This window comes from Bidens hawaiensis, unplaced genomic scaffold (genome assembly GCF_021521415.1).
Source record: "Bidens hawaiensis isolate Kalapana, Puna unplaced genomic scaffold, B.hawaiensis_p1.1 tig00009076_1, whole genome shotgun sequence".
NCBI classification, from domain to species: domain Eukaryota; kingdom Viridiplantae; phylum Streptophyta; class Magnoliopsida; order Asterales; family Asteraceae; genus Bidens; species Bidens hawaiensis.
In genome coordinates, this window is record NW_027491666.1 from 195,534 (window position 1) to 223,433 (window position 27,900).

The following is a 27,900-nucleotide window of genomic DNA, read 5'->3' on the forward strand; positions in this document are numbered from 1 at the left end:
TGATGATGACGATGGCAAAAGTACTATCGAGTATGTTTTTTACTTTAATGATGCCCCGGTTACTTGGTGTACTAAAAAACAGCCACAGTAGCTTTATCTTCGTGCGAGGCGGAGTTTATGGCAGCAACCGCGGCTGCGGGTCAAGCCGTTTGGCTCCAAGAATTACTTAGTGAAGTAACGAGATGGCCGATGGAAACCGTAGTATTATATGTTGATAATACATCTTCCATTGCACTTATGAAGAACCCGGTGTGGCATGGTCGAAGTAAACATATAACAACAAAGTATCACTTCATACGAGATTGTATCAAGAACGGGGATGTTAAAGTGGAACATATTCCCGGAAGCGAACAACGAGCTGACACGTTGACAAAGGCTCTAGCTCGTATAAAGTTTGCGGAGATGCAAAAGCTACTTGGAGTGGATGATCTCTCGAAGGCCAAACCGAAATTAGAGGGGTGATTGTTAGCCATAATTTGGTTTGGTCCGGTCCATCGAGCCTATGGTGGATCGGTATCTTGGAGACCAAGTCGAGCACATGATTTGGGCTACAAGTTATTTATTAATTATTATTTAGATTTGTTTTTACCAATTAGTATTTGAATATGATTATGGTATATGTATTCTAGTCTAGTTGGGTTTTGAAATCTAAATTAGTATATATACCCGAGCTTGTGGGTTATATCAGATGCATTGTAATTTTTCGAGCTAATGAAAGTTACAAGGATCGAGCTTATGATCTAAATTTGTTTTGTGTTTTCGTTTCTGGTTACCAAACCTCAGTCGATAGGTCAATCAAATTACGAGCTAACCCTGAACATCCAGAGACTCCAAAATAAGCTTGCATCTCGTCCCAGTAAACATCTTTAACGTTCAACACCCTAAAACACAAAAGCATGTTTTAAGAACCAGTTCTAACAAAAAAAATCTTAAAATAAAAATAAACAGTTAATACATGATTTATACTTGATCATCGGGAGTAGTTGGGTGGGGCCATATTTAATTCCAACCAATTATGATGCTCTACTTGCATTTTTATATAAAAAAAGTTAAATAATAATTGATTGTTAGTTAAACCATTATGAGTTTCTGAGTGAAATGTTAGTTGATGCTCCTTCGTGTACGTGATAATGACATGGCAATTCTTTTGTCAACTTAACCCCTGTACCTCATGTCTACACGTGTTAACCGACTCTGGACGTGTTACCGTGTCTGCTGCCGTTAACACGCCCGTCGTTAGTAAAATGCCTCACTATAAATACGGGTTAAATAGTCATTTAATAACTTGGTTTTAATGAAATGGATAAACATAAATATGAGTCATTTAATAACTTGTTTGAGGAATGTGATTGACTTTTTTTTTTCATAAATATATAAATAATGATTTTAGGAATGGAAATATGGAAATGTTTTTAATTTTTTTTTTCCTGGTTGCAGATAGCCTACTTTTGAAAAGTTGACTGTATACTCACCAAAGAACTTTTATCCGATCAACGACCTCATTCTCATCACTCAAACATCACCACGGTGTAAGAATTAATATACATATACATGCTGGATCCATCCATGTATTCCGAAAACCATGATCATGTGTTTCTGAGTTGCGGAGATGAACATACTCGCAAAACCTTCACCGATCATCTTTACGTAGCTTTAACCCAAGCTGGAATCCACACCTTTAAGCATGACCGTCAACTTTCCATAGGACAAAATATACACTCAGTCTTGCACAAAGCAATCCGTGAGTCACGCGTTTTGGTTGTTGTTCTTTCCAAAGACTATGCTTCTTCTTGAGTGGTGTCTTGATGAGTTGGTGAAGATTGTTGAATGTGGGCAGTTGGTTATTCCAGTGTTTTATAATGTGGATTCGAATGATGTACGTGAACAATCTGGGGCGTTTGCTGACGCGTTTGCGAGGCTTGAGGAGTGTTATGGTGATGAGATTGCGAAGGTGGAAAGATGGCGATCGGCTTTGAGGGAGGCTTGTAAGTTACCCGGATGGGATATGCAAAATTGCGCGAATGAGTAGGTGGTTATCTTTTAACAATTATTTGATACACACAAGTCTTACTTATATGTCTGCATATCTTTTGTGAATCGTGACAGATCACTTTTAGATCAATATATTTTGATGCAATTGGATAGTTCACATAGAGTGACGAGAACCAATAATGCGGAATGAATTTGTAACTTTTTAAAAGAATTATTAAGAAGCTTTAAGCTTCAACCTCCTACTAATTAGGGGTTTAAACGAGCCCGATCTCAGCTCGTTTCGAGCTCTTTTCCTAAAATGCAAGCTTGGCCAATGAGTTGTTTTTTTCAATATCGAGCTCGGCTCGTTTATTATTTACTAGTTATTTTATATATGTTTTTAGTTATGTTTATGTCACACCCCAACCTACGGCGGAAATACCGGGGCGCGAACTGATTGTCACAGGGATACTATCATGCAACATTATAAGTTTCAATATCTAATTAATTTATTTATCATCAAACAACATTCATATACAACAAAAATAAAGAAAAGTACAAATACAAAACCAACTATTATTGTATATGTTTTATCCTAAAGTCATCTCTATGTGAGCTTCAGTTCGATAAGCAATCCAAATCTATAACCTACAAATGCGTACAAAATATATGTTTGTCAACAACACATGTTGAGTGAGTAGATCACCAGTTTTGACACAAACAAAAATGGTAATAATATATAATGATATAAGTGAATAAAAATAGGCAAAACTGTTATCTGTGAGTATAAACAATGAAATCGTTAAGCAAGTAATGAGATGTCGGTGAAACCATTGCCAATGCGATTGGGCTCCGGCCACTACGACGGTCGTATGATCATACTATAATGAGATTATGTTGGACCTCTCCGAATGCGATTCAAGTAGGCAAATAGCAAGTAACATGCAATCATTAAATTGATACACAACACAAAGATCACAGTTTGCGTTTGAGAAATAATAAGATAAATAATGTGATAAATGGTACGCAAGTGTCCCCAAAACATTTGAAAACAAGTAAAATAGGGGAGTGATTACTCACCTGATCGGATGAACGAAATAAGTGACGATGAGAGATAGATGAACCATTCGGGATGTACCGTCAAGGATTCCTAATTAAATAATAGTAATATGAATTAATTATAAAAGGAATACACGATTTAATAAATTAAGACTTCGATGTGATTCGAGTTATGTTTTGGATTGAGATGTTATTGATTGATCGATCGATTGAACTCTAAGGTTATTGTTATGGTGAAACCATTATTATTAGTTTAATTAAATGAGTTGAATAACTATAAGATTATAACGCAATTATAAATGTGTACATATATAAATATAACTTGTAATATATTTATTATTTTAAAACTTTAAATCATACAATATGTATATATATCTTGGACTATTAACGAAGATCAAATTTTATATTATAATTATAATTAATACGTTTATAAATACAATTGTTACAATTTTTAAAGGATGATATATATATATATATATATATAATCCTTTTATATATAAAATTGATATAAGTTTAGGGCTATAGTTGGCGATGACCTGATGAAGGTGTACCAAGGTTTAATTGGAATATTACGATGTGTATATTGTGATTCAAGGACACGGTATGACGGTTTGTAAATAATTCAATATCCGTATCAATTTGATCTTGTTTACTAAATTAGTAGTGTCGGTGATGCGCGTTTAGGTAATATAAATGATTTCTATTGACAATTCCATGATTAGAACGAAGATTAAGGTGCAAGATACGTAAACGAGTCATCGGGTACGGGCAAACGGGTCAAATACGGGTTTGGATAAAGGTTTGTGCTTTGGATTATAAAAAAAATAATAATAATATTTACTCGAATGACGTGATATTTCTTGGTAAAATTTTACCGAATATAAAAGTGGGTCGGGTACGGATATAAACTATTAGTTTGAAAATCCGAGTTGTTACAGTTTATATATTTTGAGAAAAACTTTAAACGAGCCTAAGCTCAGCTCGAGCTCAAGTTCGATAACTAACGAGCTTTATATGAGACTTGGGTTCGGCTTGAGCTCGAAAAAGCTCGGTTCGTTTCGAGCTTTTTGTTTTATCCAAGCTCGATTAGCTCGCTAGCGGCTCGACTAGTTTGCACCTCTACTCCTACTCCTGCAGGTTCAAACATGATATATTTACATGTATTCCAATCTCTAGATTTAGGCTTTCCACATTATATTCAGCATCTAACGATGTATAAGATGGGAATTAGGTATCTAACACGAGACATTTAAATGGACTTTAATCCAATCACTAGATTCGACAATTTGCAAACATTGCTTACTCTTTGTCCAAACATTGAAGGTATGAAGCAAAGTTCATTCAAGAAATCGTTAAGCATGTTCTTGAAAAGGTAAAGATCACAAAAATACATGTTGCTAGGCTCCCTGTTGGATTGGAAAGTCGTGTGAAAAAAATACGTTCCTTACTCAGATGATGTGAAGATGGTTGGTATCTATGGTATGGGTGGCATTGGTAAATCAACCATTGCAAAATCTCTGTACGATTCAGCATTTCACCTATTTGAAGGTAGTTCCTTTATTGCAAACATTAGGCAAGTTTCCGAGCAATCAAATGGACTAGCTTGTATGCAAGAACAACTTCTTTCTCAAACACTAAAGCGAAAGAAAATCAAGATTTCGAATGTTCATTTAGGAGTTACTTCCATACAACAAGGACTTTGCTACAAAAGGGTACTCATTGTTCTTGATGACGTGGACGACTTAAGCCAAGTTGAGGCATTAGCTGGACACCGACATTGGTTTGGTTCCGGAAGTAGAATAATTATAACGACAAGAAATGAACATTTGCTAACTCAAGCCAGAGTTGATGAAAAATTTATGGTCAAGAAGTTAAGCCACAATGAGTCTTGAGGCTATTTAGTTGGCATGCGTTTAAGAAACCTGTTCCGTTGGTTAATTACAAGAAACTTTGTAATGAAATTGTAAGTTACACTAGAGGGCTTCCATTAGCTCTTGAGGTTATAGGTGCTTCTTTGCTCGGACAGACCAAAAAAGAACTTTGGCAAAGTACCTTGGAGAAAATGAGGAAAATTTCTCCAAATAAGATTACGGAAAAGCATAGAATAAGCTTTGAGAACCTTAATGATACAATAAAGGATATCTTCTTAGATATCGCGTGTTTTTTCATTGGAATGGACAAAGATTATGTGACTGATATATTCACTGGTTGTGGTTTCTTTCCTTCGGTTGGCATTAGCATCTTAATTGATAGATGCTTGCTGAAAGTATGTGGACAAAATAAGCTCAGAATGCATGATCTAGTGCGGGATATGGGAAGAAAAATTGTCAATGAAAAATTCCCTTATGAGCCTGGAAAATGCAGTCGAGTTTGGTTTCAAAAAGATGTAATCGACGTGCTAAAAAGATACAAGGCAAGAGTAGTTTTTCACTCAATTGTTTAATAACCGAAACTGATTAAAAATGAAAAATGTGTTTCAGACATGTATTTGTTTACATAGTTTTGTAAACTGTTGCAGGGCTCACAAGCAATTGAAGGTTTGAGCACTAAAGCGTTTGAAAAGATGCACAAACTAAGGTTACTTCAAATCAACAATGTACATCTAGATGGAAACTTTGATGGTTTATTCCAAGAGCTGAGGTGGCTTTGTTGGCATCACTGTCCATTGGACCGTTTGCCTGATGAATTCCATCCTGAAAAACTTGTTTTCCTTGACATGCAGCACAACGGTTTTAACACACTTTGGCAAGGAACTAAGGTACAAATACCTGCTTAAATGTCATTTTTTTTGGTAATTATTAAGTTCTACTTATATATCTTAAATGTCACTTTTATTTAGATCTGCATGAGGTGAATTTCATTCTACTTTCTTATGAATGGGTGGGTTTGGATTATGTTTTATCTTTATTGAGAAAAAAAAGAGTACGGTTTTCGTCTATGGGGATTGGCTAGAATTTTCATTAGACATTGTGGTATTGGTATCTAATATTTGCCATCTCAGTCCACCTGACCAATTCTGTTAATTTTTTGTATGTTAACTTGAAGGGCATTTTAGTCTTTTCAGCTTAGTAGCAAGGTATTAATGCAGAAGTACAACCCATCTATCTTAATAAAATAAAAGCAACTGAAAAAAACCCACCCCCACTCTCACCACATGCCCTAATTCTTTAATAACATCTTCTGCTAGGGGTGTCATGGACCGGTTTTGGGCTCAAACTGAATAAAAAAAAAACCATTTGATTTTGCTTCTTTTTTCTTTTTGGTTTTCGGTTTGGGTTGCATAACTGACTTAAAGTAAGTCGGCAATTCTATATAAACTAAAATTAAAAGGGTTGGTGCCAACGCATGATTTGTTTGACTTTTGAGTCCACGGCTCTTTAAAATAGTTAGCTATAAAGGAAATGTGTCAAAAGCCATCCAAGTGTATTTTTAATGCATAAAACCTTCTAAAAATAGTTAGCTACAAAGGACCCGTTCCGTTCTAACAATTTATTTTGACACTAATTGTTAAGAATATATGACTCCAGTCCATCCATTTCGACATGTCTAATACGTTTCTTGGTTTGGAAATTTACAGTTTCTTGGGAACTTGAAGATTCTAAACATTAGTGAATCTGATACCCTCACCACAACTTCTGATTTCACTGGTATCCCCAATCTTGAAAAGTTGTCACTTATGTCTTGTCCAAAATTGTCAAATGTGGACAAAACAATCGGATTTCTATGTAAGCTAACTAGTTTGAATCTCGGACGGTGCAACAACCTCAAAACTCTTCCCGGTAGCATATGCAATATTAGATCACTTCAAAGATTATCCCTATATATGTCCTCAAAGCTCGAGCAACTACCTGAGAAACTGGGAGATATGAAACAGTTGCGGGATATTGATCTTATCGGGACTGCAATAAAAGAAGTACCCGATTCCATAGGATTCCTTAGCAATCTGAATTCAGTGTTACTGTCATCATGCAAGAATCTTACCGGTCTTCCAAGTAGCATATGCAATGTTGGATCACTTGAATATTTGTACATAAACGAGTGCTATAATCTGGTTAAGCTGCCTGAAGATACGGGTAACATAAAACGCCTGAGGGTTCTTAGTGCTAGCGGAACTGCAATTATGCGAGTACCTGAATCTATCGGACTTTTAGGTGAATTAACCAGCTTAAGCTTGGATAATTGCAGAAACCTCACAAGTCTTCCAAACAGTATATGCAGACTGATTTCACTTGAAATTTTCAACCTTGGTTTCTGCCCAAGGATTGAAATAGGCGAGTCTGCTAAAATGTGGGACAAATGCTTGTTGAATCTTACTCGTTTAGATCTCAGAGACTGCGGTTTGTCTGAAAAAGATATTCCTCAAAATCTTGGTGCATTTTCATTTCTGGATGATTTGATTTTAGGAGGAAACAAGTTTTGCAGCCTACCCGCGAGCCTTGCTCAGTTATCCAATGTGCTTACACTTGATTTGAGAGGATGCAGAAAACTTGTATCAATCCAAGCTTTTCCTCCTAATCTAAACCAGCTGTTGTTAAACGATTGTTCATCGCTGGAAAAACTCACACTGTCAACATTAAAGTACCTATCGTCGATGGATCTTAAAAACTGCAGCAGTTTGGTTGAGATTCTGGGCTTGGAGAACCTGTATTTGATCAAAAGAATACACTTGGAAGGTTGCAGCAGCCTGTCTTCTGCATTTACAACTAGTTTGATACAGGTACTTTTTCTGTATCTCTGTATGTGTCTCTTGATTTGGTGGTTTTGTTTTTTTTATTTTTTAATAAAATACAAGATGATAGAATTGGTTGCAAATATTATTCACAATATCTCAACATAAATAGATACAATATGACCTCATCTAAATTTGGCTAATGTTCTGATTTTGAATATCAAATATTCTATACAATATATATATATATATATAGCTACTAATACAGAACACCCTAGTTAAAAAATTAGGAAAAATTGTTTATTAATTATAAAATACTTTTATTTTATCAAGAAGTGTGTGTGGATCAACCCTACTCATTTCAATCATGACTATAAAATGACCCGTTTCATTGTCATTGTAATCTGTTACTCACTTGCCCAATACATATAGAATGAAAGGTAATCTTGCCACCTCAACATCTAGGAGTGTACGGGTAGGTTTGGGCGCGTTTTGGGCTCAAACCAAACCACACCAAAAACTGGAAATTTGGTTTCTGAGTTTTTAAAAACCGTTTAGTTTCGGCTTTTATGGTTTATACCATTTGGCCTTGAAATTTTTGGGCCGAAAAAAATGGCCCAATATAATGAAATTTGGCCGTAATTCTGTGCCTGAATTATTGTGTTAATTAATGATCATCATACATGTGGGTTATATCATATATTAAATTCTATAAATTTCTTAACTTTCAAAATAAGAAATAAAAATCCATAAATTTTGGTTTGGTTCGGTTTTAATTACACGCAAAACCAAAACTGATCCGAAAATTCGTTTGTTTCGAAAACATAATATAAAATCGTCGATTTTTGTTTGGGAATGTTTTTTTTCAGTTTAATGCACACCCTATCAATATCAAATCTCTTGTCTATCACACTTTAATGACTGATTTTCTATTAAGCAGGGACATTCTGGTCTCTTGCACAATTGTGCGATTTACTTTTCAAGGATGGAGTCATGGAGATTCCTAATTGGTTTGAATATCAAGATGCGGGTAGCTCTTCCATCTCTTTCTGTGTGACAGTAGATTTCAAACATGATCAACTAGAAGTGACGGTTTGGGTCGATTACTCATTCGGCAAACTTAGTGACCTTTCGAGGCGATTTCAGATGCATATCACTAACATAACAAATGATGATGAATTGACTTACTCTCTTTGGGGGTAGCTCCTTTGGAGCCGGGTCATGGGTGATGCATATGCCACCAGATTATCCGCTTAAAGGTGGAGACAAAATCGGGGTTTACATAGAAGTCAAAGACAGGAGTGTTGGTGAAACAAAAAGATTGAATAATAATAATATGAATGTAGAAAAGTATGGAGTTCATATAGCAAAAAAGAAACAAAGCATACATGATACCGCAAACCTTGGAAGTACCAGCAAACCATTTAAAACATGTAAAAGTAAAACTATTGAGATGAGGGAATGTTGATTGACCAGGTCGTTGCCAACCAACACTGCTCAACGATGACTGTATTTCCTTCTACGCTGCATTGAAAGATGCGGTCGGTTCTTATGCGATTAGCAATCATTCAGTCTTACTCAGCTGTTGGATCCTTTGGTTCACTAGAAGGACTTATCACAGCTAAACACATGTTTACTTTTTTTCTTTTTCATATATCGTTGTAGCTTATTATAGATTTGTAGTTCCTTTTATGTATTAATTGTAGCCAAAAACTTCACTTATGTTCATTGTTCACTCAATCTCATGATCGACTTATTTTATGATCCATTTTTCGTTTGGCGCATGTAACCCGTTTAAAAGCGAGTCCTGTTCTGGTTGACCTGTTTAACCCGTCTGGCTAAACAGGTCGACACACTAACATATTTAGCTATACAATTCAACCCACTAACCAATTTATGATCAGTTTAACACATTTCTTTTATAACTCGCCAACTTGATTAACACGTTTATGACTTGATTTTTACCCGTCCACTCGCTTGACACGTTTAGAAAAATGGGTCATCCTCGGATTACTCAACTTCTAGTGAGCACTGAACAGGTTAGGGGTTGATTATTTTACACGAATAATGTATAGGTCGTGTTTAGTTTGCTATTTACTTGCATATAAGCAAAGGAAGAGATTAAACAGATATATCATATATGTTGTTATGAAGTTCCGTATCCCACATCGGCTGGATGGAAAAGCAGGTGAGAACAGCAGGTGTATAAAAACCAACAGAGGGCTATGAAATACTCACTTACCTGGACGGGGTCAATGGATGATCAAGAAGGTCCATGGCCTAGGTTGGTGACCTTCATTGCACTTTGGAGGGGTGCCCGCCTAAGGTCGGCCCAAGTGGTCGAGCCTACGTCATAATTTGTGGCAGCGGAGGCCTGCGTTCGCGCGGCCTCTACCAATTCTCTAGCTAAATTTTGATGAAGCCCGTCTGAAGATAATATTAAGAATATGTCTCTAGGTCTATATTGGTGATTGGCTATTTAGTCAAATATCTGTTCAGACTATTCAGTCAAATAACTGTTTTCAGACCTTGAGTGTGTTTTAACGCAATCATTCATAATCGCACAAGAATCATCAGGGTGTTGCTCTTTATTCTTTGAATTTCCTGCAAAAATATTTAAATAATTATTATTTTAACTTTTAAGGTTAAATAACAAATTTTACCTCTTCAATGGATGCACTATTATCCACAATAAGCTGGCAGGCGGTCGATCATGTCTTCGAAGACCGGGCTTGGGCTTTTGAGCTAAAACCGTCCGACCATCACCAACACTCATCACATAAACATCTCCTTCATTAGCTATCACCTATCCAATTATTAGTGAAGGGTATTATTGACATTTAAACTTGAACCCCCTGCATTGAGGCCTAATAATGAAAGCAGAAATATGATTAAGCAATAAAAACCTTACCCCAACTAATATTGATGTTAAAACTTCCGTGATGTGTCATCATGTCTCTTTTGTAAGGTAATCTAAAATCTAAATCTTAATATAAAATTTTCAGGATATTATGTTTCAATTTCAGGAATCCGAATTCATCTCAAACCGAAAAAACTAAATAAGCCAAATAAGTTGAAGTGTTTAACATCTAATAGACTCTAATTTAAGTTGTCTTATAGTCAAATCACAAATAATGGAAAAGAGTTCCAAAACAATTACACGATCAAAATCCTAAAGACGAACCAAATTCAAATGCGGTTTTGATTAAGTTTTAAACTTCCCAAATTTGATCTGGTTCCGTTTTCGACATCAACCAGATAACTTTTTAAATCAAATAAAACAAAAATCATACCGATAAACACCCTATATACAATTACATATTTTTTAAAGAAAAATATTTAACAGTTCTGTCGGTTTATGGATACCTTTATGAAAATGTATATAAAAAATGACTTCCACTAATGCCAAATAGGCAAATAACACTATTATTATTTAACACATAATGTCAAGTTACCTGTATTCAGAACCCTCTATTTAACACAAATTAAGTCTGTTTCGATTACGTTCTATACGGTACCGAAACTAAAACATAAAAAAAAGACAAACAAAACCGTAATTTGGCCCAAGTTGCCTTTGTGGCACCAAAACTCTCAAGTATACTATAGTAATAATGATCTGCACGTCGCTAATATTTCTGCATATGATGTTTAGTCACAATTTGACTGCTCGATTACCAAAAGGAGAGTTTTCTTTTTCTTTTTCTTTTTTGGTGGTTTAGGAGACGGAAAATATTTATAGATTGTTTTCAAAACAAGTTTGGTTTGCAGGTAGTCCGCGAACGTAGAAAAAAGTCCAAGTTTGCTATTAACCAGAGTCCTTAAAGAAACTTTTTTTAATTTTTTTAAAATTTCATATAACATTAATGAGCACAAGTCATTAAAGAAAAATCAAATTTTATGCTAAATGAAATAATAAATTAGACAAGACAAACTGGACAAGCAATCCATCCAAGCCGTGTGCAACACTCCAGGATAATATGATAGAACCTATGATCTTATAATGTTGTAAATGCTATTATATGGGCTAGAGCTGTCTATACACTCCCTTCATCGACAACATAAACAAGCGAGTAATAGCTAATCGTCATCAATCTAATAATATTCATACTTTATTTCATATTTTAGATATCACAGATTCATCTTAGTTGGCTACTGCATTATCTAAAAACAGATTTAACGTATGGTCTACAAACATCAGGGACAGATGATTGTTTTTCAATTTCCATGTTCAAGATCGGTTTTGTTAAAATAGAAGACAAAGATGCAAACTAGTCAAAAGTCTCATCAATTTTCACTACGGCATTTTCACAAACATCTTGTAGGCGTCGTTTAAAAACATCAGGACAGATGATGGTTTTCATGTCCTAGCTCGATTTGTTAAATTAGGTGACAAGAGGCAAATTGAAAAACAGTTTCAAAATACCCAGGGTCAACAAATTCAAGACAGAAAGATATAAACAACCTGCAAACAACTTTAAGAAAGCCTACTCGAATTCAATCAATTGAGCAGGAGTAAAAAGATTCAACTTGAGGATTGGTGGAGGCCGCGCGAACGCAGGCCTCCGCTGCCACAAATTATGACGTAGGCTCGACCACTTGGGCCGACCTTAGGCGGGCACCCCTCCAAAGTGCAATGAAGGTCACCAACCTAGGCCATGGACCTTCTTGATCATCCATTGACCCCGTCCAGGTAAGTGAGTATTTCATAGCCCTCTGTTGGTTTTTATACACCTGCTGTTCTCACCTGTTTTTCCATCCAGCCGATGTGGGATAGGAAACTTTAAAAAAATGTAAAACCCATTTCAGTCTTTCCCTTCGCTTTTCTCCAAATAATTTTCTACACACTTAATTCAAAAATTAACATACCAAAATATGGTGTCAATCATATCAACCCTAACTCACACACACTTTATATAATGTAACTGAAAACGACCCGTTTAACCCAATTATCTCAGGTTGTAAATGTGTTAATCAGATTGGTGGGTCGACTTGCTTAACTAAATAGGTTGGCGGATCAAATTCTTTGACTAAACGAGTTAAACATGTCAACCTGACACAACCCGTTTTTTAAACATGAAACTTTTCTCATCATGGTCAAAAATTGATGCCCTGCGAAATGCATATATACATTAACAAATACTAGATTTTGATTTAAGTAAACATCAGAAGAATATTAGTTGTTAATATATATATATATATAACAAAAACAGCTTATCCCATAACCACCAGGACAGATACTAGCTGATTGTAAAATACTCTATAAAAGTCTATCATGAGATTTGAGTAAACAATGAACATAGGTGAAGTTTCAGGCTTACATTTATTACATAAAACGAACTACAAATCTATAACAAAACAGAAATATCAATAGAATGCTACAATGATGATACATTACATATGAAGAAGAAGAAGAAAAGTAAACATGTATTTAGCTCAATTTAGCCGTTATGAGTCCTTCTAACGATCCGATGAATCCCACAGCTGATACAAAAAAGCAACCAATGTTGAAAACCTTAAGTGCGACCCATTTTCTTGACCAAGGTACAATCTTTTTCTGCACAAAGTACATCTCCACGGGGAAATACACGACTAATGGCCAAAAGTTTAAGGCCCCTAGCACTCCCAACACTTCGTTAAAATATGGAAACAACATGGCAATTCCAGTAGTGGACATAACATATATTGTTCTGAAACATAGTCTGAATGGATTTAGCTGAAATGTTGTTAGTGACGGTAGCTTTAGTTGGTAAAACGCGTTTACAAAATTACTGTCGGGGTATCTCTCAGAAAACCATGTTTCCACAAGTGCAAATATGGGTTGACAAAAGACCTGTGTAGCATTCATAAAAAAGAATTTGAAAAGTTAGTCAAAGCTTACAGTTTGACCCAATAATAGAGGTGGCAGTTTCAACCTACTTCTTAATAAATGGGTCGATTCGGGTTATGTTTTTTCATTTGGTGTGCCAAATGGGCCGAACAGATTGAAATTCGTCCAAAGTGCATTCAGATGCATTAAAACCTCCTATATCGCTTATAAAGAAGATTAGATTGCTTTTGTTTATATTAAATAAAATTTGTTATGTTATTATATTTAGTACGTTATTTATTGACCCATACTCATATTAAGTGTGTTTGTGAGCCAGTCCAACCCAACCCTTTTTTACCTACACTCGGTTAAGTTTTCTGACCTGTAACCCGACCCTCGACCTGTTCATTATGCCACCTCTAGTAGGGGTTTTCATAACCCGTCAAACCCGACTGACACACCCAAACCAAAGAAAGTCGGTTGGTTAAAATATGTACGGTTCGGTTCACGGTTTGGTTTTAACGATTTGATGGTTTACGATTCAGTTACAGTTTGGAACTTGGAACCGACCGTTTAAGATTTATTATTACCTTTTTTTGGGAACATAAAGTTAGGTATATATATGATATTCACGATTAGTCCTTATCATTTTTTAAATTATAAATTATGCTTTTCAAAAAAGTTTTTTTTTTCTAAAACCAGCAAAATTGAACTGTCAAACCATAAAACCATGAAAACCAGTCGGTTCAGCTTAAAGTTTTCATCAAAACATGCTGAAACGGACCGTGAACACCCCTAACCTCTACCCATATTAAAAAAATAAGCACCTGATATCCGCCAACAAGATGAAGAACAACACAAACATTGGCTAGATCAACGAGCCAATAGGGCTCATAAAACCCGAACCCGGTCAAGAGATTTCCAGGTGTGTTGTTTCCAAAGGCTGCATACCCAAAGCTCCCACAACACAAATAGAATAAGGTGGTTATAACTATTGCAGACCTTGAAGCTTTCTTCATGGTTCTCCTTTCAGATGGCGGTGATTTCAACGTATCCTTTATTTAATAATGCAATCAAATTTAGTTATTTATTAAAAATTATTCAACCGGGTAAGTCCATTTATGAAAAGAACCTGAATTTCTAAGAGGATTATGGAGTATGGATAAGCAAAAGCTATGTCTCCAAGACCTTGAAAAACCAGCCATACTTTATCAGTTGCAGAAGCTGCTGGAACTCCTCCAATACTGGCCATAATCTCCCCGTTTGCTGAAATACGAACATAACATTATTTTAGAAACATGAATATATCACACTGATCCTGCACTAATGTTGATTTGCATTAACAATCCAATAATAAAACAATTAAAGGAAGATGTACCAATAACTTTTGCAAAACCGAGCCCCAAACCAATGATGGAATAAGCAAACGACATGATGGCAGCAACAACCAACAACCATGCCATGTCATGGAAGTTTGGTATCTGAGACATGATAATTTGCACAACTCCAAACAGCAGCATATAGATGCTATCTGGATATGAACAAGCTGCATCATGCCCTTGTTCATGGTAACAATTTGATTTCAATATTGCCCTGCATCATGTTATTAAACACCTTACAATGTCCCAAAATCAATGCTAATATATCCAATATATATATAGAAAACATCTTTCACTATCAAACAGTATCTACACACTACACTAGTGGTTCAAATTGTGAAAAATGATACATAACAGACATCAAACTGCTTCGAATGCATAAATTATCGATATTTTTGGATAAAAAGTTCAAAACCAGTAGATTCACCTCATACTGGTTGCAGTTGCAATAGTGTAAGCAATATCATTCCCATATAAACTCTCATTTAACAACACTGCACATATCTTCTGATTCTTCTCCCCTGCATTTTAAAGCTCTTCAAAATTCAGTCTGAAGTCATTTATGCAAATATGCAATGGAGAGTTGGAGACTTAAGGGAGTGTTTGGGTGAGCTTTTAAATTTTGCTTGTTTGATTTTTGAAAAGCAAAAGGTGTTTGGCAAAGCCCCTCCAAAAACTTCAAAATGGAGCTTTTTAAAAGTGTTTTTGCTTTTCAAAAATCAAATAACCAAATTAGCAAGTTTGAAAAGCTCACCCAAACACCCCCTAAGGCTGTAAACGAACTGAACAAGTTCTTATTCATGTTTGTTCGTTAGGCTTCTATTGGACAAGAGAATGGTTCACTAACACCTCACCGAACAAAATTTCTTGTTTGTGTTCGTTCATTAAGGAAATGAACTTGTTCATGTACAGTTCACGAACACAAACAATGTTTTATTTGTATTGGCAAACCGAGAATGGTCTGTTGGGTTTAATCTTGACATAAGTATTAATGTTTGGTTTTTATTAATTAGTATTTTGGTGTTTGTTTTATCTAGTTAGTAAAATAAGTGTCCAGTCAATGTTGACCGAAGTTGGTGGAGGTAAACGTTGAATGAGTTTAAAGTAGGAACTAGTTTGTTTACGTCATTGTTGACTCCACCTTTTATGGTGGAGTTTGTTTGTTTCCGTTAGATGTACAATGGCTATATATAGCCTTTTTGCTATTGAATAAAGTATGCAGCCTTTCTATGTTTTATTTACTCTTTGAAATACCTAATCATATCTTCTATAGTTCACATACAAATAATATTGAAGTTGCAGCAAGGCTTTTCATTAATAAGTTTTGTGTGTAAACCAAAAGGCCTAAACCAACATGGTCAGTGTCAGTTGTTTACACCGGCTACCAAGTTCGTGTTGGCTTTATTTCAACTTTACATACAAAATGAATCACATAATACTCATATACTTTTTCGTTTCATAGTTTGTAATTATGCTTAAATCTATATAATAAACTTAGAAAAGTCATTAAAAATATTAAAAATCATTTGACGAATACACATAAACAAACAAACAAACAAACAGACATAACGAACACATTATCCTGTTCGGTTCGTTCATTTAATTAATCCAGCAAACATTAATTGAACAAATTTAGCCTTTGTTCGATTCGTTCATTTAATTAATCCAACAAAATTCTTTGTTCACATCTGTTCATTTATCAAAGAAACAAACATAAACGTCGAATAGTTTGCTAGACTTTATGCACCAAACCAGTCTCCCGAACCTAATATTAATACGCATGCATGCATGCATACTCATAGTGAGTGACTGACCTAGATAACAATTAACAGCTTGAATAAAGGACGCATTCCTGTCCGGCCCATACTCTGAGTGCGGAGATCTATAACAATCCGATAAAATCGACGTCGAAATCACGGTCACCGCAGCGAACACGACGATCGCAGGGGGACCGAAGAACCATCCGAGTTGCGCCAAGCTCCAGCCAAGAGACAAGACACCGGCGCCCATGACTCCGGTTATTATATGAGCAATCGCCGTCCATAACGTCCCTTTATATTAATTCAACATCACAAACAAATACAAAATAAAATCTAATGATTATTATTAGTAATATACCGGTTCTGTGTGAGAGGAAGCCTGATTCTTCGTCGGATGAATGCGAGAGTTTGAGTAATGGAGAGTGATGATCTTGTGTTGCCATTGAAGGTGTGTGAGAGTGATAGTGAGAGTGTGGTTAATAATAATAATAATAATAGAAGGTGACGAGTGATGATGATTTGTACGGGAAGAGATTGGAGGAACGCGTGAGGGAGTGTCTACGTGTCATCTTTTTCGTTAAGTATGTTTGGTTGAAAGGAATGGAATGGAGAGACAATGGAATGGAAGAAGGAATGGAATGAACAAAGGAATGAAATAGATCATTACCATTCATTCGTCTTGTTTGATTAACATATGTGAATGAAATGAATAATTACTTTATGTTGTTTGGTATCCGAAAAAATATTTTAGAAATGAAATAAAAATAATAAAAATATTTCTATCCCAATATATATATTTTTTACAAAAAAAAAAAAAAAAAAAAAAAAACTGAAATGGCGACGATGGTGGTAGCTCTGGAGATGAAAATAGCGGTGGCGGTGGCGACGGTGGTGGTGGTGGCGGTCAGGCGGCGGGGGTGGTGGTTGTGGTGGTCAAGCGATGGTAGCATTAGTAGTGATGGCGAGGTGGTGGTGGCGGCGACGGTGGCGGCGAAGGTGGTGGTGGTGACGATGGCGGTGGTAGTCAGATGATGGTGGTGGCTATGGTAGTGGTGGTGGTTGTTGTTAGATGATGGTTCTGTTGAGAAAGTATGTTGAAGGAGGAATGGAATGAAAAAAAAAGAAGGGGGTGAGAAGGAATGATTTTGATGGAATGGGATTCCATGTGTAATGGATGATTCCATTCTATTGTGTAACCAAACACCTCTTATTTCATTCCCACGCAATGAATCATTCCATTCCGTCTGTCATTACTGCATAACAAACGCTACCTTAGTCTTTTGCTTATGTATTACATTTTTCTGTTGTTTATAGACATGCGTTTTAATTTGTTTCGGAATGTGATTTTCTCTTTTTTTCGAAATGTGAACTTATAAAAACTTTTATACACACTTTCTTAAAGAAGTGTGCTCATTTGCTCTTCTCAGAAGAACCATCTGTTATTGCCTTTTCTTATGATTGGGTACATTATAGGCTTAGAATTGAAGCACCATAAACAAATATGGTTGTATGAGTATTGTAGAGTAATAAAAAACTTGGTTAAGTAATGTAAGGCTACAGTTGTCATTGTAAGACTAGGTGTTATGGAGGCTAATTAGAGGGAGTCATTGGTGCCACGAAGGCTTTATATGCCCAAACACTTCATCGCAAGAGTCAAGGGGGCGCTAAAGGACATGGGTGGTATCCCCTTAACGTCTGCAATCTCCATTTTTTGGGTTGTAGGGTCTACTGTCAACCAATCATCATTTTTCTTTATATTTTGTTATTATTATTTTATTTAATTCTATTTAACTTACAACATGATAGTCAAGGGCGAAGTATAGTTAGGCCCGGGGTGGCCCCGACCCCCTCTGTTTTTTGCGTGGTAGTGTAAATTTACCTGTTTTGCCCATAAATTTTTTATACGTAGTATAAATTTAGCAATTTTTGATTGAAAATTTGAGCCCCCCCTCGTTTGTGATTTTTTTTAATACACTTTGAGTCCCGCACCCCCACCCTCCGGTATTTTCATCCAAGCTTCGCCACTGATAATAATTAAATGATGAGTTAATTAAAACATATTGCCTACAAAACTTAACCCAAGTATGATGCATGAGTTACTTCCAACACCAACACAAGTACATTATATAAAACTAGACGGGTGCCCGCGCGATGCTGCGGGAAACCAAAATCCTAGTAATCATGTAACAATTACGGATGTTCAAAGTTCGTTTGAAATCTTGAAAACGTTTATGTAACACCCTTGGCAAACACAACATCGTCCCACTCTTAGGCTATCCCACATCGGCCGTGGATAAGAGAGATCCTTGGTTCATAAGTAAATGTCCTGCCTCTTCAATCACCAACGCGTTTTGGGCAACCATAAACAAATCCGTGAGCTCTTTGTGGGCAGAGCGGACAATATTGGTGGTACGAGAGGCTGGGATGTTACAGGTGGTATCAGATCCACTCTTGTGCCGTTAGGGATGATGGGATCTGATTGTTCAAACCATGGAAAACAGTTCAGTTTACGGTTTATACCAAAAATAGGCCATATAAAACCGGACCGGACTGTAAACTTATTATTGAAACTCAATGCGTGAAACCAAACCATTAGTAACGATCCAGTTTAAATTTTCGACGCTTTAGTTTTCGTTTTTAATGAAAAAAATCCTACCAACGGTTTAGCTCACTATTTAACTTAGAAACCGTTAAAACTGAATTGTGAACGCCTATATGTAACATGTTAATTTTTTTAATTGAAAAAAACTATAGCAATACCATACCCAAATTAAAGACAATAAAATGCTCATTTTTATGGTGTAATTTTTAAAAAAATGTATTAACGTATGAAAAAGTTACGGTTGTTGGAAAATCGTTGGTTACAATTAAACTAAAAAAGAATACATAGTTAAAGATGAAGGTTCAAAGTTGTAATAAATTTTAAAACATACAAAAGTTGAGTAAAGATGAGGGGGCAATGTTGTAGCTTTTTTCATGTATAATTTCTAATGGACAAGTTTGTCCCTATCTTACATGCTATAGAAGATGTACCTTAAACTTTACAAGTTGTGAATTACTTAACATGTAGGTGTCTTAATTTGCCCATGTTTCATACATTATATATAGTATAGATACAGATAAAATCGCATAAGCTTTACAACATTCATCAAATTCCAACACAAACAACTTCTATTTTCCAAAAATCAAAATAAACAATTTTTAAAAGCTGATCCCTTAATTAAGATCTAATTCAATAATCCAAAAGTTCCAAACAAACAAACATATAATAGAATTGTGATTAATTAAATTGTAGCCAAAGGCCCAAAAGGAGCCCAACAAGGCCCATTAGCTTATTCGAAGCAATGGCCAATGAATAATATAGTCATAACATGGCGTTACATATCCCGCTTCCTTCATCTCAATTTTTGGAACCCTAGTTTAGCTTAGCTTAGCTTAGCTTAGCTTCTCTTCCGATTCGCCACAATGAAGCTCGTCAGGTAATCATATTATTCTCTACCAACTCTCTATATTTTGCTATGTTTAATTTGCAGTAGCATTAGACTGACGTATTTACCCCTTTCGTGTAATAATATGTAGGTTTTTGATGAAGTTGAACAACGAAACAGTCTCGATTGAGCTCAAAAATGGAACAGTTGTCCATGGAACCATCACAGGTAACTCTTTGTTTTATTAATTTGTATGGTTGTTGGTGGTTGTTTGTAATGCTAGGGTTTTGTTAAACCCTAAAATGTCCTTCAGTACATTCGGGGTCTGGTTACGGTTTAATTCACTCGTTTTGTTGCCGTTTCTTTATATTCCAGTGAGTCTTGTTTTGAATATGAAGCTGATTTTTATCTTAATTATTAGGCATTTAATTTGATTGTTTTTATTTACCGAGGCCCACCGATTTCATGAAATTTTTAATGGTTAGTGTTATTCGAGACCTATGGGCGTGCTTAGGGCTATAGACAGATCATAGGCTGTGTTTGCTCAATAGTGTATGTTAACATTCGGTAATGTCCATTTATGTCTGTTTGGTTGGGTTGTTATTTATTTGTTTTGCTATGTAAAGTGTTCTGTTTTGATTACTATGTAAACTTTGAAAAAAAAGTTAATAAATATATTGGGTGTAATTTTGGATTTGTGGCTGTATTGGTGTGGATTTAGGAATATTATTCTCGAATTAATATGTAATCGTTTATGTTAGTTTGTTTGTTAGTGTCGTTTCTGTTCGTTTGATAGGGTTAGTTAGGTTCGTTTATGTTTGTCTGTTCATTAGTGTTCGCTAGCGTCTAGTTACGTCTAATAGCATTCGTTAGTGTCCGTTTACAACATTAACGAACGGAAATGAACTAACATGAACAGGCTAAATTCTTTAATGAACTAACACGGACATGGATTTTCGTTCGGTAGAGTGTTAGTGAACTGTCTGTTTTTCCGACAAAAGCTTAACGGACCAACACCAACAAGGTCTTGTCCAGCTCGTTTACAGCTTTGTGCGTGCTTTTACAAGGGTGCAGTTCTTTATTTGCTTGTTATGTGGTCTTTAAGACAAGATTTTTCTGAAACTATATCTTTGGAGTTGTAATCTTAAGTTTTGAGTTTATGTAGAGTGGTGTTTTTGTATAGACGGATTTTGTTAGAGTGTCGACTCTACAGTCTCTGTAGATGTGGCTATTCGTTCATTGGAGTTTTCAGCATCTGGTTGTTACTGTGGAATAAACCATTCTTTTTTATAATGGTGCAAAACTAACATTATCTAATTTAAGAATCATTTATTTGTGACACAAATGACAATAATGGCTGGTATATTTGCTTTTAACTCTTTATAACTTAAGTACTCAACAGAGTTCAACAATTGTTGCAAGGTTTAGACTGCAGAGGTTTTTTCATCAATTTTGTAAGAACAATGGTCGTTCAAAAAGAATAGTTAAGTACCATGGTTCTAGAAATGTTTTAACTTTGTATGTTTGCTTTGATCTTAAAATACCCTTCGAGGGTTACTCTAATACGTGCTAATCTGGAATGATTTTGGCAACAATTATTAATGCTGATTTCATACACTACAAGATCGGATTGGCAACCTTTTTTTAGTTCATTATTGATTTGACTGCTACTGATTAGAATTTAGAAGTCATTGTCGTTTTGCAATATTCACAAGTCGTGCTATTAGTTTAGATGTGTTTTCTGAAAAGGTAGACATGTTTCTAAGTACACACTTTAATATACTTTATGGTGTACGCTGATGTTTTAAAACAGGCACATCATACTTAAGTCGTTGATACGTAGTGGTTTATGTGTTGTTGGTCAATATAGTTGTGTATTATCACTCGTGTTTATTTGAGATGTGAAAGTTTTATGCTTGTGAACTCACTCTAACCTGATTGCTTTTGTATGATGTAGGTGTTGATATTAGCATGAACACACACTTGAAGACGGTGAAGTTGACACTGAAAGGGAAAAACCCTGTAACCCTTGACCACTTGAGCGTGAGAGGCAATAATATTCGTTACTACATACTTCCCGACAGCTTGAATTTGGAGACTTTGCTAGTTGAAGAGACGCCTAGAGTCAAGCCCAAGAAGCCAACTGCAGGTAAATTTCATATATTTCAGCGTTCTTTTTTATATGCTACAACCATTTGTTAATAATTTGATTTGGCTTATTCATATTATCGGGTTTAGATTTGAATTTGGACTGTTCGGTTTGGGTTATTCAAAACAGTAATATAACTTTATCCGAATTTATATAAACCAAATTCAAACAGCCTGTATAACAAATGGATTGTGCGAGTTATTTAGTTGACCCTTTTTTGATGGAGTTGCTATGTCAATCATTTTATGTTCATGGTTTGACTTTTTCTACATTTGATCGCAGGGAAGCCTGTGGGACGTGGTCGGGGCCGAGGACGAGGCCGTGGACGTGGTGGTCGTGGGCGTTAGATATATCACTATCTTTTGTTATATGTTATTTGTTAAGCTATGTGGAGAGTGTGCCTGTGGTTTGTTTATGGACCTCTGAATATTAGATGGTTTTGATGTGTCTTTTCCGACATAATTGGCAACAAGCACTTAGTTGTGTATTTTTATTCATGTAGTATAAATCTTTGATCTTTAATATTCATTTGACCAGTTATTGAGAAATAGTTGAGCATGAGGGCACTTTGAAGTTTGAACAAACTCGAAGATAACTGTACCTTTTTAACTTGACTGATTTGATTAGTTGTTTTCTAAAATCGTTAATAATTTGACCAAAAAATTTGTAAAAAACAGAAACAGTGTTGATGAAAGCAACTGTAACTCTGTAAGATGGTGAAACATGTATTGTAATTGGTAAACCGTAAATGCAACTTTAGTACTCGAGATAGAAATGCAAGAAAGCTTAACTGATAGCTTATGGCTTGAAAATAAGTATTATATAGAAAACGTGATAAGAACAAAAGTCAGGCTCTTACAAAACAAATTTTGGCAGTTAATTTTGAATATTAGCAAACATCTGAATATTGAAAACATCTAAAAATTAAACATTGTGGTGAGCATTCATTATCAATTAAACCATCTTTGCAACTGCAGGCAGCGATTTTAGAAGCATGGGCGATGGTCGGCGCAAGGTATGATTAAGAAGAAGCATGAAAGTCAAAAGCGTCAAAGCCCCAGCTTGGTGGGCCGTGCCGAGTGAAACCGGCACATAATATAGAAGAGTTGAGACGCCTAAAGTAACCTGCAAATATATATATTCACTTTAATTAACCACTTAACATATTCGGTTAATGTTAAAAAAGGCAAACCATCACTATATGTAAAATACCTGTAGAGCAGCCATCCCTACAGTGCTTCCAATCAAAGACCGAACAGCTGGATGCAAGTCGACTCTTCTTGTTGACCACCATAAACCGCATATTGATGCGAGCGTTGTAGTTGCAAGTATACGATGATCAAGCTGTAGAAAACAAGTTAAATAACACACTTTGCTTCCATTGTTAAATATTTTCATTTTAAAAATAATTCTAAGTTTTTGGATAAAACAACCTGCACAGTTGCTGTGTTCTCAAAGAAGTTACGGATAAGCGGCTTCATACTCAAAACATCTTCAGGGACCCATGAATCACCCATTTTTGGAAATGTATTAAACGCACGACCCTGTAAGGTTTTAATATAAACGGGTAATTTCATATATATTCCTACAAACTTAAAAAATATCACATACGCCCATCTTTAACTTTCTTTTACCCAGTTGATTGTTCGATTATCCGCCGTTGAGCAAACAAAAGAGCAGAGACGATGGTTTGGTTCGCTCGCTTATCATTGATGTCAATCAAAATTCAAATAAAAATAGAGTTTAAACAAATATTATGGAAAAGCAGTAGAATGGTCATTAAATAAAATATACATTTAAGTTGGGTATATGTAATATTTATTAGTTTCGGGTTAATATGAAAACTCTCAAGTTTGCAAGGGTGTATATGAAATTAATCTCAAATGTTCAATGATGAAAGAATATTTAATAACATACTGCATCATTTCCTGCAACAAAAGCTCCCGAGATTGCAGTTATACCAACAATAATGCCAACTGGAAGAGCTAACCGTTTAACTTTTGCAGCCCCTTTGACCCAAGCCATTGACTCGGTTGGCGGTTCGGGCATAACAACCGTAAGAGCAGTCCAAAAGAGTCCACAATATATAGCAAAAGCTGAAGTCAGGTGAGCCGCTAGACGATACGGGCTTACTCTTGGTTGAGAATACTCGGAGGGTGGCTCCTAAATAAAAATAATATTAAATACAGAAATTGTTCAAAACCCAAATCATTTGACCCGTTACCCAATTTGCCAGACCCATCCATTTTGCCATATAGTTAAATGAACGAACATGATCATGAGTATTGTTAGTTCATTTATGTTTGTGAACGTTTACATTCATTTACGTTGGTAAGTTTATGTTTGCTTAAGTTCGTTCATTTACGTTGGTAAATATGTAGCTAAATTTTTTAAGACAATTACAATTTAGTCTAGTTCTAATAATTTTTTAGACCCAACACGATGGTGTTTACATTTACTTTTAATTGGTTTTAGCCCATTTATGTTCGTTCATCTATGTCCAGTTATGTTTGTAAGTGAACCGTTTGTTTTTTAACGAAGAAACATAAACAAACACCACCGTCACTTTCTTAACGAACAAACACGAACAAGAAAAAAACCATTCATCTAACTGTTCGAGTTCAATCATTTGTTCAGTTAAACTTAAACGAACGAACACGAAGATGCTCCGTTCATGTTCATTTACAAGCCTAATAGAGATAGAAAGATGACACTTACTTCTAAACCACTTTTAACCATCCACCAGCCAATCAACCCTTGGCCACCACCAAGAGCAAATAGACCCGCGAGTCTAGCTCCAAGGCGTATATTAATATAACCTTTTCGAATAAAATATGAAAACGGGAGTGCAAACATGACCCCGAGTGCCCGGCCCCACATACGATGCATGTATTCCATCCAATAAATGAACTTAAAATCATCAATACTCATTCCTCTATTCACACTGCAAGAGTTCAATATCATGTACAATCAGTGATGTCTATCATTAGCTGATTTCAACTGAATATTAACATATTTTATATTGTCTACAAAGAATAAACCTGCAAATGAACCCGTTCCAAGGAAAGTTCATTTATTTAATAAATGAGCGAACATAAACGAACAATGACATTTTCATTTTCTTAACGAATGAACACGACTAAGAAAAAATGTTGAAATAAATATTCGTGTTCGTTCGTTTGTTTGGTTAAAGTTAAAGTTAAAAGAACGAAGATGAACAAGTCTCGTTTGTGTTCGTTCGGTTCGCTTAAGAATGTAGCAAAATAATCGAGTACTCCTTAATTTCACTCTCAATTAGAGCAACATCGAATTTGCAATATTACTGTAGCATTAATATAGTGATCTTTATGGAATGACAATCCACAAAGATGTATCAACAATGCAATTATACGTGGTAACTGAAATAGATCTTTCTAGAACAAAGGTACATTGGCATCATTAGTCAATGATAGTCAAGCAAAGGTACACGTACAGATTATTAAACTAACCGCTTGAACTCTGGGGATTGTTTGTACTTCTCAAACTCAATCAACCAGTCTTCATCTGATAAAGGAGGAAGGCTGCCAGTAAAATTCCAGTCGGTCATTGAAAGACCGGACCGTGTAAGGCGTGTGACACCTCCGAGAATAACCATACTGAACACCCATGCAGCCGATGCAAAAAGCCATATTCCTATTGCTTTCTGAGCATGAGGTCCAGCTGTAACAAGAAGCTTAACGGTCTCCTTGTTTTCCTTGCAAGCATTTGCAGCCATGGTGGACATGTACTTAAAAGATGGTTTGTATGAACCCTAATAAATATTAAAAAAAAATTAACTGTTGAGATAAAAACAAGTGCGCATGCTATTTCAGTTCATTAACAAAAGAGCAAAAGGACATCATTCTTTTAGAGCTTAAAGTAGCATAATGTTAGCTGAGTTATGAAAAATGAAAATTACTTATCATATTCAGCACTAACAAGAACACAAATTGAAGATGTTTAGCATTCATACAAATTCACTGTAAGGTATATCATTCATGTACTTAGGGTTGCAAACAAGCCGAGCCTCTTACGAGCTACTCGAAATCAGATCGATAAAAAGCTCAAACCAGCTGAGCCTTACCGAGTCCGAGCATCAAATAAAGCTCATTTAGTTATTAAGCCCGAGCTCGAGCTTTGCATGGGAAAATCGTTTAGGCTCGTCAAGCGTTAACGAGCCTAGTGTATTTTTTTTAAGTTTTTACTCTTCTGTACTTCTAAGTCTTAATTTTACACTACACAACCTAGCTCGAGCTCGAGCTCAGCTTAGGCTCATTAAGGTTTTTCTCAAAAATATATAAATATAGTTTAAAATTTATACAAATTAATTAATAAATAACAAAAGAGCCACACTCAATCTTGAATAAATGATTCCTGAGCCAAACTCAGGCTTTAAAAAAAGAGCTCAGAGGTTAGTCGATTTAGACTACCGACAATCAGAGTCAAACTTGTTCGGATAATCATGTATAGGATCATCGAAACAAGTTTGCCTCTGATCGTTGTAGTGTAAATCGATCGATACAAAAAGAGGCCAATCCAAACTCCAAATCAATAACATGGATCAACCTCAACACAACACAACACAACATAAAACAGCGTCTGATGATCAAAATACAAACTAACAAATTTAGCGGTGGGCATAAACCAGGAAAAACCCGCAAAACCCGAACCGATCAGTCGTGGTTATTTACAACAGTGTTGGGTCCCGGATCCTAAGAATACCATTAAAAGTGTCCAGGTCCGGGTCTCGCGAGTCTGACCATTTTCTCTCTATATAAAGTGGGTAAGACCCGAACCAATCAGACCCGGTTATATACAATAGGGTCGGGTCCGGGTCAGGTAATTGTAACTGAATAATAATACCTTGTTGAGATTATGCAAGGTTCGAAACCCATTGATGAAACAGCTTCTTGTGGCGGTTGGGTTAGTAACATTCCGGTAAGTTGAATAATAATAAGTATCCGGAGAAAATCGACCGGAGATGTTATCCCGGCCGCCGTGAGATACAAACGACGACGATTTGATAATTTGATTGATGGATTTGTAGTTCCTTCTAATGATTGTAATCAATCTGCTCTCCAACATTTTCTTTCTTCTGTGATTTGTTTTGGTTTCTGTTTGTTGCTAGGGTTTAAGAGTTGATTGAGGGGAGGGGTTTAATAGTGGAGAGTGAACCGGCCGGTTCAGGGACTGGATTAACGTGGATGGAAGAGGACCATGAAATGAATCAAGTGGTAATTATTTAATGGTTGGATTTGATTGCAAGACTCCTCGCTATGAGTGGTATTAGGGGCTTTATTGGGTTGGTTTTGGAAGTGAACACCGCCAAGTGGTGTGTGTGTGTGGGGTGGGGGTGGGGGTGGGGGGTCACAAAAATTGACTATATAGGGGTGTTTTTGTGGGCCCCTCTACTTTTCACTCACTCTCTTTCTCTCTCTCGCTCACACACATAATCGGACAGTAAATGAGCTTTAAACCACAACGAGACGTGATGAAGGTCTTCGAAGTCTCGTTTTAATGTGGCGATGACGTGAAGGGGCTTTAAAATCCCTCCATAGTTAACAACCTAAGTGAATTGAATAAACACGAAGAAGGATATGTTCGTGTTCGTTCATTTAACTTTACATGAACATGAACACAAATAGTTGATTGAGCGAATAT

At 35.8% G+C, this 27,900-nt stretch overlaps 3 protein-coding genes, 2 non-coding genes and 1 pseudogene across 6 annotated transcripts; 3 read left to right on the forward strand and 3 right to left on the reverse strand.

Moving 5' to 3' along the window:
- Window positions 1-805: 805 nt before the first annotated feature.
- On the forward strand, window positions 806-9,199 carry LOC143531082 (TMV resistance protein N-like; annotated as a pseudogene). The gene is made up of 5 exons (XR_013134960.1): window positions 806-2,025; window positions 4,354-5,443; window positions 5,549-5,788; window positions 6,608-7,747; window positions 8,640-9,199. The product of XR_013134960.1 is annotated as a TMV resistance protein N-like (transcript).
- Window positions 9,200-9,933: 734 nt separating this feature from the next.
- Window positions 9,934-10,093, forward strand: LOC143531094 (U1 spliceosomal RNA). Its single transcript, XR_013134965.1, has one exon. It is a non-coding gene; the product is annotated as a U1 spliceosomal RNA (small nuclear RNA).
- A 2,143-nt stretch (window positions 10,094-12,236) lies between these two features.
- LOC143531093 (U1 spliceosomal RNA) lies at window positions 12,237-12,397 on the reverse strand. The gene has a single exon (XR_013134964.1). It is a non-coding gene; the product is annotated as a U1 spliceosomal RNA (small nuclear RNA).
- A 623-nt stretch (window positions 12,398-13,020) lies between these two features.
- LOC143531050 (putative amino acid permease 7) lies at window positions 13,021-17,087 on the reverse strand. Its single transcript, XM_077026440.1, has 7 exons — window positions 17,003-17,087; window positions 16,699-16,935; window positions 15,312-15,405; window positions 14,884-15,098; window positions 14,638-14,771; window positions 14,333-14,560; window positions 13,021-13,529 (listed from the first exon to the last, which is right to left on the reverse strand). Exons 1-7 carry the CDS (start codon window positions 17,085-17,087, stop codon window positions 13,128-13,130), a joined length of 1,395 nt encoding a protein of 464 aa, XP_076882555.1. The 3' UTR covers window positions 13,021-13,127.
- Window positions 17,088-20,080: 2,993 nt separating this feature from the next.
- Window positions 20,081-22,749, forward strand: LOC143531063 (small nuclear ribonucleoprotein SmD1a-like). Its single transcript, XM_077026450.1, has 4 exons — window positions 20,081-20,123; window positions 20,224-20,300; window positions 22,030-22,221; window positions 22,504-22,749. The coding sequence occupies exons 1-4, from the start codon at window positions 20,110-20,112 to the stop codon at window positions 22,566-22,568; spliced, it is 348 nt and encodes a 115-aa protein (XP_076882565.1). The 5' UTR covers window positions 20,081-20,109; the 3' UTR covers window positions 22,569-22,749.
- A 273-nt stretch (window positions 22,750-23,022) lies between these two features.
- LOC143531065 (heme A synthase COX15-like) lies at window positions 23,023-27,393 on the reverse strand. The gene is made up of 7 exons (XM_077026451.1): window positions 27,103-27,393; window positions 25,710-26,011; window positions 24,940-25,165; window positions 24,139-24,384; window positions 23,655-23,765; window positions 23,434-23,565; window positions 23,023-23,346 (listed from the first exon to the last, which is right to left on the reverse strand). The coding sequence occupies exons 1-7, from the start codon at window positions 27,322-27,324 to the stop codon at window positions 23,176-23,178; spliced, it is 1,410 nt and encodes a 469-aa protein (XP_076882566.1). The 5' UTR covers window positions 27,325-27,393; the 3' UTR covers window positions 23,023-23,175.
- Window positions 27,394-27,900: the final 507 nt, after the last annotated feature.